General features: G+C 42.1%; 1 protein-coding gene and 1 long non-coding RNA gene across 3 annotated transcripts in view; one reads left to right on the top strand and one right to left on the bottom strand.

The window, feature by feature from the left end:
• LOC134217637 (sensory neuron membrane protein 2) overlaps positions 1 to 14,359 on the bottom strand; it is a 124,971-nt gene that overhangs the window by 34,000 nt on the left and 76,612 nt on the right. For both annotated transcript variants that reach the window (XM_062696441.1, XM_062696443.1), the window contains exon 2: positions 19 to 176. In XM_062696441.1, coding sequence (XP_062552425.1) covers positions 19 to 176 — 158 coding nt within the window. The remainder of the gene's footprint in view (positions 1 to 18; positions 177 to 14,359) is intronic.
• On the top strand, positions 3,542 to 4,390 carry LOC134217638 (uncharacterized). Its single transcript, XR_009981114.1, has 3 exons — positions 3,542 to 3,652; positions 3,713 to 3,778; positions 3,831 to 4,390. It is a non-coding gene; the product is annotated as an uncharacterized LOC134217638 (long non-coding RNA).

The following is a 14,359-nucleotide window of genomic DNA, read 5'->3' as shown; positions in this document are numbered from 1 at the left end:
TGGCATGCAAATACTTACAAATAAATATAAGGTCCCACTTCGACCACTCGAGGTCGTCGACCCATTTGCACCTCGTACGGATTGGTCACATTGAATATGTAAACCTTGAAGTCCAGAGGTTGGGGTATTGCCTCCCATCGTTTGAATTGTGGCGTTTCTTGCCGCAGTTCTGTATTCTGAAATGAAAAAGAGAAAAGAAAACGATTTATTTACCTAGAGATGATTATTGAGAACTACATTTAATAAGATTTGTAAAATTTTCTCAGTAATCAAAAATAATGTAAAAAGTTCAATAAACTTTCCATGCTGATATTTTTGAATAAGGAAAACCTTTATATTTCTCATTGAAAATAATAAATTCCAGCACTGATCTTTGTTTATTCCCATGCTTATTACAATTTGGTTGGTTAGTGAGTCTGGACTTGAGCGTTTTATTATTTTTTCGCACTGATCGTATAACCTTTCCGATTTAAAAACGGTATGAAAGTAGAAAGTGAACTCAACAGCCATCTAATTTTTTATTAGGTTTGATTAAGGTGCAGCATTCTGAATCCAATTAAATACTCATCTGCACAAAATTACTATTGAAGAATTGCGAAAATAAAATCACAAACACTAAACTAGCGAGATTTCGTGCTTTGTTCTTTTGATAATGTAAATACCGGAACAAAATTACCCTCCAGTCACGTTCATCCTTAATCAATCGCCAAAATCCTTGACCGACAGAGTACACTTTCTCTGGAGACCTTCTTCCATTTATCCGCGCCTTCAGCCTTGCCCTCAATGAAGCCGGTCTGCGTGTCGGTTGGTAGTTTATACTTCCACTGTTTTGCTGTTTACGTATTCAAAAATGCCTCTTTAATGTGAGGAAGGTGAATGTCCCTTGCCAGCGCCTCATCCCGCGTCGGGTCCCTCAAGTTCAAATATAATTTAGCCCAATTCCAGATTTAGACGATATGATATCAAACATCGACATAAATTATTCAGCTCGTTATAGGTATGGCACCTATTTGTTTACCCAATGAGTCCAGACCGATATTGTGCAAGGTTATCGGCGGAAACGGATCAATGATATGGCTCTATTATCCACGCAAACATATGCTGGCACGCAATTTCGAATGTCGATTAAGCTGTTGGACTACTCAGTTATCGTGCCGGTGGAATCCGTCAAAGAGAAGTCCGCTGATCAAATATTCAATCGGCCAGGACGACACACGATGCATTAATGCTAATTCTACCGGATAAGCCATTAAAGTGGGGTTATTTATTTAAACAATGTCGTTGCGACCTACGACGTGAGACGCTTGTTGGGATGATGATCGCTACGCCACGCGCTTCAAGCTCGCGTAGTCAGCTAATATTATTGATAGGTGTGCGGCAGGGTAAGCGCGATCTAGACAAAGAATATTTGCATACCTGTGGAAACACCTCAAAAGCGCTATTGAGCTTTTTTGCTGGGTTAGAAAAGGCACGAAGCTTTAACCTGCTTCGACGATGAGCAACAATTTATCTACTTTTAGGCGGTGCTTGAAGAAGAGCGGACATCGCCGCTGTTACACGCTTAAAGTCAAGTACACATCGCATGAATAGCTTTCACACATCACGGCGACGCCTTGACCAACTCTCCCTATGCGTGAAAATTTTGTGTGCAACATACGCATTTGCTGTGTACTGTCTCACACGTGCATGATATGTGTAAGTGAGTTTGCCTCGAACTGTCAAAGTCCCTTCAGGTCGCTATGATGGCGAACGTGTGCAGAATGTGCTGCAAGAAATCCTACTTTTCGGAGGTTTTTCCTTTGTTTTGATGGCGAAACAAAAAAAGTGCGAATACAATCATCGCACTTTGTTTTGTTGATCGAAACGATTGGAGAAGCCTCCGAATAAGTATGGAAAAGTTGGCTTACTTAAACATTAATTTGAAAACATACAATTGAGGTTAGGTTCGATTTCCGACTGCTCTCTCGCTGTGTAAAATGAACTCACCGAAAATCATCGGCCATCGGTTACACAAAAATGAGTAACATCGTAGTTACTCATAATATGAGTTGTTCCAGGAGAGCCCCGTTTTGTGTGAACGGAACACAAAAATATGTAAGTCATTTTAAGCGTGTATCATCGCGATTGAGTTTTCACACGCGAACGAAAAAGCTTTGCTGAACTGAGAGAATGAGAAGGTTCAAGCGCTAGATGAAAACCGATATGAAGAGCTTGATGAGCCACATATGAAAGTAATTACCAGCATATGGATTGACCTTTTGGAAGAGAAATGGCCTTGGATAGATCATTCTGGTTTGATAAATTTTATCTACCTTGATAATTATGATTACTGGGCCGTCGTATAATAAACAAAAATATACTCTCACAATCGAGGAAGGTTTTGATCATTAAGTTATTTGGGTTCGATCATTTTGATAAGAAAATTATTTTGAGCTTTTTAGTCAAGTCAAGTACGAGACACTGAAGACGGCCTTACTGTTGAGGTCGAAATACGTATCTGTCAAGATACAATTAAGTGGTGGAATTCAATGGGATTGTATAAACTCGTCTTATGACAGGTTCGATCATTTGCTAGTTTGTTCATAACTCATTTAAGAATATCTGAATATCGGAGGTCGGCTACAAGCGCGATATTTTTTGGGGTAGGATTACGTCATTCTGGAATATAGGGAGGTTTGCAGATTCTGCAGATTCAAATTTGAGACCGTCACGAAAAGTGGTCAGAGAAAATGGGCTAATAACTCAGCCGTCTTTCAACCGATTTCTGAGATTTTGTTATCATCGAAATGAAAGATTCAAGGCGCTTAACTATTGAAAAATCGAATATTGTCAGGCAGTGTTAAAATTTCACTATTTATAATAAATTGTCTACATTTCGGCTATTAGCGCGTGAACATGCGTAAAATGTTGATGATCGAATTCCGTATTCATCAATCGTATATTTGCACTATACGAAATTCTACTTTGAATTTGCGTTGAAACCTTCAACTTTTTTACAATTCTATTTAACAGATCGTTGCTTAAAATTCTACTGGTTATGGAGATAAGCTGTAGTTGCAGTTGTGGTAACACTAAAATTTTGAACCAGCTGTATCAACAAATTTTCATAAATAAAAACTTTGCCGAGTGAAATCCACACAGGACACATAATCTGTCGTCATAAGATTTCTTGTCGGCTCGGCCTCCGAACTTATAGTGCAAGCTGCTGTCGTTTTCCAAAACACTCGATGAAAGTGTTCCCTCTAGCTGATGAACCGGAGTTGACCGTGTAACGGTCAGAATTTTGTAAATATTAAATGTGTTTCTGTATATATGTGAATGGGCGAAAATTCCATTCAAAATGTTTAAATGTTTAACTGTCCCTTAGCATAGGCAACAAGCCATAAATTTTTGCCCAATCTTTCCTTGGGCGAGTTTATTTGTCGCCTCGAAAGGTTGGAAAGAGACGGCAGCAAGTCCAGCGCACCAAGTTATCCTTCGGAATTATGCAGTCACTAATGTGCACGGAGAAATTTCGGGGAATTGGGAATCTCAGGATTGTCCGGGATTCACTTTCCTTAATCTGAGGGAACATAGATTCTGCCATTTCGTCTGTGAACAGCCAGTGTATAGGAAGTGTGCGCGTTTGTTAGTTTATTCGTTTGTCTAATAAGTATGTTAAATAGAGTGACGTTAAGTGCATAAGATTAATTAAATATTTGTTCGTCCTTAGATTAGTAGTAAAGTGTGCGTAGTCAGGATTTGTGTGCGATAGTTAAGATAAAGCCAACGATATAAGGTAATGTGCTCGATATGTGCTGTACTGTGCTTGTGCTTAGTGTTCTGTTTAGCCGTTTGGCTATTTTCATTCGCAGCAATCGGACTCGCACCCAAGCGTGCGAATTTCCTCCCCTCCACGGACGAAAGCATTCCCAGCAACCGTCAACCCGCTGGAAGCCGGACGATCCGCCAACATATCGTCCGGCGAGGCCCAGGGGACCTCCACTTGGACAGGGTCTGTAAATCGGTCCGCTTCAGCCATCGTCAACAGCCATCGCGATCTGCCACCGCGTGTCGCCATCGCTGCATCGCCGCTGCTAGAGCGGGCAAGCCAACCGCCATCGTCCAAGCAGGCGCTTGGCGTCATCGTCGCCGCTCGAGACGGGCACATTGACCTGCCCGTAGGTCAACGACTGGGCCGGTAAGCCATCAGAATCCGGTGAGTCCATCCAGTGGAAGTTTTCTTTTTGTGGAGTGGGGCGTCCGCTGAGGGCGCCTCGGAGTTGTTGTTTTTTGTCCAGTCAAAAGACTGAAGGAATGTGCCCATAAAGCCATTCACAAAAATTGGTGACACCGTGAAGCGTGCGTGACGAATTGCCGCCGCTAAACCTTTCTTGTCACCAGGAGCGCAGACTAGCCCCACGTTGGGCGCCATCCCCCGTGGAGTGGTGCTTAAGCCACGTGTTTAAGGGCGGATCGGCCCTGCTAGCTACAAATGGCGCCCAACGTGGGGCTTCTATGTTGTATTTATGATTTATGTTTATTTATTTATTTATTTATTTATTTATTCATCACCGTCTTCGACACTACATCGTACAGACTGTACTTATCTCCTAATATAACCTATCTTATAACTAAAAAATTCCGTTCATCAGACTTTTAAAATTGTTAATTGTTTCCGTAAAACAGCATATGTGGAGAAATTCTGGAGTAAAAATATTTTGTTGAGTGATTTCGAGTATTTTGTAGGTAATTGAGATTGTAAAGTTTGGGTTGATGTAGTGCATTACAAAGTTTCGTTGAAAGTTTATTGAGTTCATTTACTTTATTTGTTGAACATCATATTATTTCTATTTATTATTATCTATAATTGTTGGTTACTTACTGTTGAAAATGGCTGTTAAACCCCCACATGCGGATCATCTGATCAATGACGAAGTCGACTATGAGCTTACGATTAGAGGGAAATACGACGAGACGAAAAATGATGTTGAGACAAAGTATAGAACGCTGAGGTATTTGTTCAAACAAGATGAGAAAGAAAAGAGAGTGTACGAATCTCCATTCACTATTGATCAAGAATATGACATGATATGTTCTAGGGTCAATGAATTGAGGAATAAGTTGGCAGGTGGGTTGGATGAGAGAGTTTACTCTCGATTGCGACATTATTATTGTAGGGTCTACAGGATAATCACCAAAGAGGCTGATTCAGAGCGAATGCGGAAAGAGTTACTGAAGGACATAAGGGAAGAATTAAATAAATTTGAATCTAAGAAAGGGCAGGATAAAAGGCCAGATACTTCGAGTTTACAAAAAGAGGATAGATCTCAGGATGGTTATGGTGCTCAGGTCAGAATGCTAAGTCCAATGGGAGCCAAGTCGGTTGTTCCGAAAACATCACAAGGTGAACAGGTACAGGTCAGTAATCGGGAAAAAGAGTTAGAAGCACAGGTTGCGGATCTACAGCGAAAGTTAGACATGTTTATCCAAAATTCAGAGGGAGCTAAAGGAGGAAAAGAGGATAATGCTAGTAGCTCACAGAATGCGTTACAGGGCAAGGTTACCGCAGGGATAGTAGGTACCTGGAACCAGACGGGTACCTGGAATGAAGAGGACAATAGAAATAGGTTCGATTTGTGTGTTCCAGCACAACGTAGTACATACAGCCAGAGAGAGGATAGAAACAGAAGGAATTTCACAGATGAATACGATGCAGATGATAGCGGTCGGCAAGAATATGAACGTGGAATGTTCCGATATGACGGCAGGAGTAATAAGACGGACGAAAACACCATAAGAAATAGTGTGGTGTATAGGGACGAGCCAGGCAGAAGTGGGGAAAGGTATCGTGACCATGTTCCGTTCCACCGAGAAAGATTTGAGAGGAGGCGTGAAGGTGAAGATGATCACACACGTAGAGTATGGTCGGACCGACATAATACTCGAACTCACTTCGAGCGACAACAAGGGTATGGAGAAGAGGAACAACACACACACTGGGGCGAAGTGCAGGATCGTCGTGTTCATCATGGAGGAGGCTTTACACACGGACGTAGGCAATCGGAATTCAGTTCAGACGAATTCTCAGAGGATGAGAGATTCAACAATAGAGTGCTCCACCATCAAAACAGAGTAAGGAGAGTAAGTGAAGCTGAAATCCGTGACGCAGATCGTAGGATGGAGAAATGGCACTTAAGTTTCAGTGGCGATTCGCGTACCAGATCATTGGAAGATTTTTTGCTGAAAGTACGTCGTCTTGCCAAAATGGATAGAATTGCAGACGATGTTCTCATGCAGAGAATACATACGATATTGCGAGGTGAAGCGTACGACTGGTACCTTTGCTACGCCGATGAATTTCATAACTGGGAGCAATTCGAGGAAAGGATTCGATATATGTACGGTAACCCTAACAAAGATCAGGGAAATCGCCAAAAGATCTACGAGAGGAAGCAGAATAGAGGTGAAACCTTTTAAGCTTCAAGATGGAAATTGAGCGTTTGAATAGGCTACTTAGCACACCGTTAGACCAACAAAGAATTTTTGAAGTTATTTGGGATAACATGCGGCCCCATTACAGGTCGAAGTTGGCATGTCGAACAGTACGTGAGTTGAGAAAACTCGAATACTATGCATATAGAATTGATGCGAATGACCCAATTTTCAGACGGGATGGACCGAGCAAGACGAGTGCAGTGCACAACATCGACCTACGGGAAAAGGAAGAATCGTATAGCTCAGAATCGGAACCAGAAGATGTCAACGTAATTGGAGGTAGAATGGACCGGGATAGGAAACTGAGAATGCAGCAGGTATCATCGTCGACCGGAAGGAATCCAGGATCATCAACCAGGGATGGCGTCAACGTCCCGCAGTCCATGTTGTATTGGAACTGCAGGAGGACTGGCCACCTGTGGAGGAATTGTCCACACGAGAAAAACCTGTTTTGTTACTGGTGTGGAGCATAAGGAAAAACAGTGAAAACGTGTGAGAATCATCCAGCAGACACTAGGAGACCGACGAGAGAAAATTCGGGAAACTAGATTTGGAATGCCAGCCGGGGAACGATAGCATTCCAGTTATGACCGTTCCCAGAAAACCAGAAAATATTCCTTTTGTGGATACGTTCTAGGAACTTTGCGAAGTGAAGATACACATGGACATGTGCCCACATGTGATGGTTAGAATATTTAATAAAAACTACGATGCTTTGTTGGATTCGGGAGCAAGGGTGAGCGTAATGAGTGATACAGAAATTGTAGAACAGAACGGGTTGGAAGTACACCATAGTCCAATAAAGATTGTGACAGCCGACAAAACAGTTCACGATAGCTTAGGATACGTGAACTTGCCGATGGAATGTAGAGGGGTTGTGAAGATAATTCCAACGTTAATAGTACCACAAATCGCCAGGGACTTAATACTAGGATATAATTTTTGGAAAATCTTCGGGATTCAGCCCATGATCCAAAGTGCAGGTGGATTCGAACAAGTGGCCACGATAAACACGAAAGAAGAGCGAAACGGGCATTGCGTAAATTCCGTGCAAATACCGGTGTTGCCAATAGAAACTCTGCCAGTTCTGAAAGTAGCGGACTCCGACGATTCACTAGACATCCCCGCTTTGGAGTTACCAGAACCTTCGACAACGACGCCCGATACCATCGAGACTGAACATGGGTTAACGACGAATCAGAGGAAGGACTTGACGGAAGCCATCAAGAGCTTTCCTTGCACAACGGAGAATCGGTTGGGCCGAACTTCGGTAATTCAGCACGAAATTGTTTTAAATGAGGAGGCAAAACCCAGGCGCCAGCCGTTATACCGTTGTTCGCCAGCGATACAGGCGGAAATGGACGCGGAGTTGGAACGGTATAAGCGAATGGATGCAATAGAGGAGTGTGCCAGTGAGTGGGCTAGTGCGCTGGTCCCCGTTAGAAAGGCTAACGGGAAATTACGCGTATGCTTAGACTCCAGGAGGATAAATGCACTCACCAAGAAGGACTCCTACCCAATGAGGAATATGGGTGAAATATTTCATCGATTGGGGAAAGCGAAGTACTACTCGGTGGTGGATCTAAAGATGCATACTTCCAAATCCTCTCAAGGAAGAGTCGCGAGACCACACCGCTTTTCGGACGCCAAAAGGACTCTACCGGTTCAAGGTTTGCCCTTTGGGCTGACTAACGCGCCGTTCACTATGTGTCGTCTCATGGATCGAGTAGTTGGATTCGATCTCGAGCCCAACGTATTCGTCTATTTGGACGACATCGTCATTGCAACGGAAAGCTTCGAGGAACACATTCGTTTGTTGAAAATCGTGGGAGAAAGATTAACGAAAGCCAGCCTAACTATCTCGTTAGACAAGAGCAGGTTCTGTCGAAAAACAGTATCCTATCTGGGATATCTTTTAACAGACGAAGGAGTATCGATCGACAATTCACGAATAGCACCAATTCTAAATTACGCTCGGCCGAAAAACATCAAGGATATAAGACGATTACTGGGATTGGCCGGATTCTACCAGCGTTTCATACGCGATTATAGCAGAATAGTGGCCCCGATATCGGATTTGCTCAAGAAGACTAAGCAGAAATTTAGCTGGACGGAAGCGGCAGAAGCGGCATTCGGAGACCTGAAGGCAGCGTTGGTATCCGCACCCATATTGGGGAATCCTGACTTCAGTCGACCGTTTAGTATAGAATCGGATGCGTCAGATAACGCTGTTGGAGCGGCACTGATTCAACAACAAGAAGGCCTACCACGTGTGATCGCATATTTTAGCAAAAAGCTTAGCAGTACACAGCGCAAGTATTCAAGTGTGGAGAAAGAATGTCTCGGAGTGTTGTTGGCGATACAGCATTTCCAGCATTTTGTAGAAGGCACACGTTTCCGGGTAGTAACCGACGCTCGAGCTTATTATGGCTGTTCACCATTGGGGTTGAGTCGGGGAACGCGAAACTGCTTAGATGGGCTTTAAAAATTCAGTCCTACGATATTGATTTGGAATATCGGAAAGGCAAAACAATATCCTGGCAGACTGCTTGTCAAGATCTGTGGAAGCGATCTCTACAGTTCCGGAAGATACCAAGTACCAGGAATTGGCTAAAAATCGAGAAGGACCCGACGCTGTACACAGACTTTCGAGTGGTGGACGGAGAGATTTTGCGATACTGTAAAACAGAAACCAAATTCGAGGATCCACGTTTTCGTTGGAAACGGTACCCCCGAAGGACGAAAGGGATGAAATTGTACGAAGAATACACGAAGAAGCTCATGTCGGGCCAGATAAGACGCTAGCGATGGTTCGCCAAAAGTTTTGGTGGCCAAAATGAGCGGGGTCGTGAAACAGCAATGCAGATCTTGTTTAAAATGTCAGACCAGCAAGGCAAACAACCAAAATACAACTCCTCCGATGACAAGCCAAAAAAAGGTTGTGGAACATCCGTGGCAATTTCTGGCCATGGACTATGTGGGTCCGTTACCGGCATCTGGAAAAGGCCGTAGCACGTGTCTGTTGGTGGTAACCGATTTGTTCAGCAAGTTCGTATTATTGCAGCCATTTCGGGAAGCCACAGCAGAAACATTAGCTCAGTTCATCGAAAATTCCGTTTTCTTGTTATTCGGGGTGCCGGAAGTAGTCCTTTCGGACAACGGGTCCCAATTTATTTCAAAAACGTTCCAGGACCTACTATCGAGATACAACGTAACCCATTGGAGGACACCCAACTACCATCCTCAAGTAAATGACACGGAGAGGGTCAACCGTGTCATTACCACAGCTATCCGAGCCACAATCAAAGGTAACCATAAAGAATGGGCAAATAATTTACAAAAAATCGCCAATGCAGTCCGAAATTCTGTCCATAGTGCAACCAAGTACACACCTTACTTCCTCGTCTTCGGAAGGAACATGGTGAATGACGGCTTAGAGTATCGACACATGCGAGATACCAGTTCTACGAATGATCCAAACCTGAGCCCAGCAGAAAGAGACAAACTATTCGACGAAGTGAGAGAGAACCTAAAAACAGCCTATTCAAAACACGCTTCCTACTACAATCTCAGATCGAACTCCAATTGCCCTAACTATGCAGTCGGGGAATCAGTCCTCAAAAAGAACACGGAGCAATCGGACAAGGGAAAGGGTGTATCCGCCAAGCTGGGACCAAAGTATATACCAGCTATTGTAAAACGATTGGTTGGGAGTCACTGCTACGATTTGGAGGGTTTGGATGGAAAAAGACTTGGAATTTTCCATTGTAAATTCCTCAAGAAGCTTACCAAAGCAAACCCTCCGTAAACATGAAAAATTAAATAGCTATGTAACTGTCTAATCATCAAGACAGTAACTAATGCCCTAGCAAGTCTAGGGTTGCAATAACGATGACACATGTACATGATGCCACCGTTCTCAAGCTATGTAGCTCTTCATTTCGAATGAAGTAGCAACCATGCACCATGATGCTCTGCTCTGGTCGCAAAAACACTATTACCACTGTTTGCGAGGTTTAGCTCGGACCCTCAGTCCGAGCAGCCCCACAACAACTTTATTTACTGGGTGCTACCTAGGTGGGAAACCCTGGAAGAAATCTCGCAAACGTGTTGGCTCAGGTAAGAATGAAGCTAGTAGTAAGTTCCTATTTTGAATATTGCTGGTCTACTGACGCCTACCCTCTCGACTGAATGCAGAGCGAGTTCGTGGAGTACACTCCAGAACGATGAGCTAGTGACTAAGAAACTCGGAGCTGAAAAGTGATGATGAGGAGTATCTAACGCGAGAAGTAATAATACGGAGTCTTGCGATTGAGGGTGCCAAGATGATGATCGTCAATAAGACTCGGATGTCTCTACCGTAAGTTGTAGACGATGATGAGCAAACTAAGTGAATCGAGCAAGTAGATCAGCAACTTTTGGAAAAGGAAATGCTATTTGAAACATTCAACCGGTTTTGAAATTAAATTCGACTCGCAATTAATCATCTCGACAAACGGAACTTTTGCAAATTTGTAGTGGGTGTTTCTTTCTGTATAGTAATGTTAGTTTGTAGTGCACATCGAGTCTTAGGCTAGTTTAGTGTACTTAATGATAGTTTTTATTATGACCAATATCTATATATATAAAAACCAATCTATGTATGTATGTTCGCTAACTACTTCTGAACCACTTGGCCGATTTCAACCAAATTTGGTACAGACATTCTCTATCCTCAGAGGAAGTTAACAAAGGGGTGGGATGGTCATGTAGAAAAGGGAGGGTGGTGGGAGGGGTTTTGTTCAGAAAACGAACAATTCTGTGTAACTTTCAACTCCCAGGACCGATTTCAACCAAATTTGGTACAGACATTCTCTATCCTCAGAGGAAGTTAACAAAGGGTGGGATGGTCATGTAGAAAAGGGGAGGGGTGGGGGGAGGGGTTTTGTTCAGAAAACGAACAATTCTGTGTAACTTTCAACTCCCAGGACCGATTTCAACCAAATTTGGTACAGACATTCTCTATCCTCAGAGGAAGTTAACAAAGGGGTGGGATGGTCATGTAGAAAAGGGGAGGGGTGGTGGGAAAGATTTTGTTCAAAAAACGAACAATTCAGTGTAACTTTCAACTCCCAGGACCGATTTCAACCAAATTTGGTACAGACATTCTCTATCCTCAGAGGAAGTTAACAAAGGGGTGGGATGGTCATGTAGAAAAGGGGGGGGCGGTGGGAGGGGTTTTGTTCAGAAAACGAACAATTCTGTGTAACTTTCAACTCCCAGGACCGATTTCAACCAAATTTGGTACAGACATTCTCTATCCTCAGAGGAAGTTAACAAAGGGGTGGGATGGTCATGTAGAAAAGGGGGAGGGGTGGTGGGAGGGGTTTTGTTCAGAAAACGAACAATTCTGTGTAACTTTCAACTCCCAGGACCGATTTCAACCAAATTTTGTACACATATTCACTACGAGGAGGTAATCATATGGGAGGGGATTTGGGAAAGGGGGAGGGGTCTGGAGGGAGGGGTTTTGTTTAGAAAACGGGCAATTCAAAGTAAATCATGAACCCCTGTACCGATTTCAACCAAATTTGGTACACACATTCTACATCATAAGGAAAAGATAACAAAGGGGTGGGATGATCATTGGGAAAAGGGGAAGGTATAGGGGAGGTGTTGTCTTTGGAAAACGAGCAACTCAGTGTAACTCCCAACCCCAGGACCGATTTCAATCAAATTTTGTACACATATTATTCACTATGAGGAGCCGATCGTACGGGAGGGAAATTTGGATAAGGGGGTAGGGGTCTGAAGGAGGGGTATTGTTCAGAAAACGGGCAATTTAGTGTAACTTCTGAACCCCTGTACCGATTTCAACCAAATTTGGTACACATTTTCTATCCCTAGGAGAAGATAACAAAGGGGTGAAATGGCCGTTGAGAAAAGAGGAAGGGTAAAGGGAAAGCGGTTGTCTTTAGAAAACGGGCAATTCAGTGTAACTCCTGACCCCAGGACCAATTCTAAGCAGATTAAATGATTAAATCATTCAACTCTATGATTAAAGATTATGATTAATGAATTATAATTTTTGAAAATGATGACTGATAATGATTAATGATTAAATTCATTTTGACAATAATTAACGATTATGAATAATAGATGAAAAACCGTTGGATTATGATTAACGATTACCGATCGTGATTAAATGTTGACACACTATGTGTATGGTTAATGATTAACGATCGATATGATTAATGATTGATGATTATGAATGATCAAATTGCATAGTGATCCATAATCGAGTAACCTTTATTCCAAATTTTAAAAGGTATGATAATTATATGATAATGATTCAAGATTAATAAATAAAAGCAAGGTATGCAATGATCCAATGTTCCAGCATAACTTCTGTACCCTTGCCCGATTTCAACCAAATTTGGAACAAACATTCTTTTCTTAAGAAGGCGAAGATGACAGGGATCGATCAACTCAACACTTCATCGAAATCATGGTTTGCCCAGAGAAAAGCAATGATTAAAGTGTTTCCTTCTGGACGGTAAATGTGATCATTTCTTTAAAAATAGACGTTTTTCCGGAATAAGGCATCGGTGTATGTTTTTCCTTCTTTAGAAATAGACGTTTGCCCGGAATAAAGCGATTTTGGGTTTGATCCCATTTTCAAAATCAGTCAATGTTTTCAAATGTAATCTACCTTCTTTTAATCAAATGATGAAATATCAATAAGAAAACACAATTATCCTTTTGACCTATTCCAATTCCGATGGTGAAAAAAACTGCGAATTAAACTGGCAACTCCGAGCAAGGCCGGGTACATAAAGCTAGTTACTCTATATTTTTGTATTGTTTCATAGTTATTTATATTTATTTATTTATTTATTTGTTGGAGATTTATTTACACTATTTATTTATTTTTGCATGCACATAGTTATTTACAAATTTATTTAATTAATTATTTATTTCTGCATGCAAATATTTAATCTCAAATTTTTTATTTGAATCCAATTGGAAAATTTTGTTCCTTGTCGGCCCACTGTGCGACATCGTCCATACATCATAACGATGTCGTGCAACATTCCTTGTCCGATTGCACCTAAAAAGAGAAAAATAAATTATAATAAACAGTTCCTAAAACTCACCTGTAATCGGAAATCAACTTCCCTTCGAGTCCGCATCACCATCACCGATGATTCGTCTCCTTTCTTCAACATAAATGCCGCTTTAGGACCCAAGGGGAGCGAGGTTTTGGTCAGCAATAATGCCCTCATCCAGCACCGCCGTCGTGGTCGTCGATAAAATTTTCCATCCGTACTGCAGCTATACACTAGAAAAACATTAAATATCATTACTTGCAGGTTTCAAGTCACTTCATAGTCCATTTTCCGCTATTGAAAGCAATTTTGGGGAAACAATTTTCACTAAATTACCTGAAAACTTTTCGGAAATTTGGCACCGCAGTACACGTCCAATGTTTACGTTTACTTTTGACGTTTTTTCAGAGTAGGTAAGCGTATCAGTATATGAGTGCCGAGAGAACTTTGCTCCGTGTCGCACGGAGAGTGGCATTTGGTAATGTTTCGTGAGAGCTGATGTGAGACATCGGCGTTTCGAAACATTATTGAAATGTGTTAAGGAGTTTATGTTGCGTGCGTACTGACAAAGCCAATAATTAATTTGGCGAGTTGATACGCGTGGGTAGATATGTTTCAGATGATTCGTATTTATGTTTGGTTACGCTAATTGAACCGAGAGCAGGTAAGAAACCTGTGGGTTCATAGGATGACTGGTTCTAGTTTTGACTCAGAAAAGTAACCAACGATGAGGATTGGTGTTATTGCTTTTCTGATGTCGGTATCGTTGAATGTTTGAGTGTTTAAGACATTTA

The sequence above is a fragment of the Armigeres subalbatus genome, chromosome 2 (assembly GCF_024139115.2).
Source record: "Armigeres subalbatus isolate Guangzhou_Male chromosome 2, GZ_Asu_2, whole genome shotgun sequence".
In the NCBI taxonomy this organism is placed as follows: domain Eukaryota; kingdom Metazoa; phylum Arthropoda; class Insecta; order Diptera; family Culicidae; genus Armigeres; species Armigeres subalbatus.
Note: the sequence above shows the minus strand (reverse complement) of the source record. Positions and strands in the feature narration are given on the sequence as shown.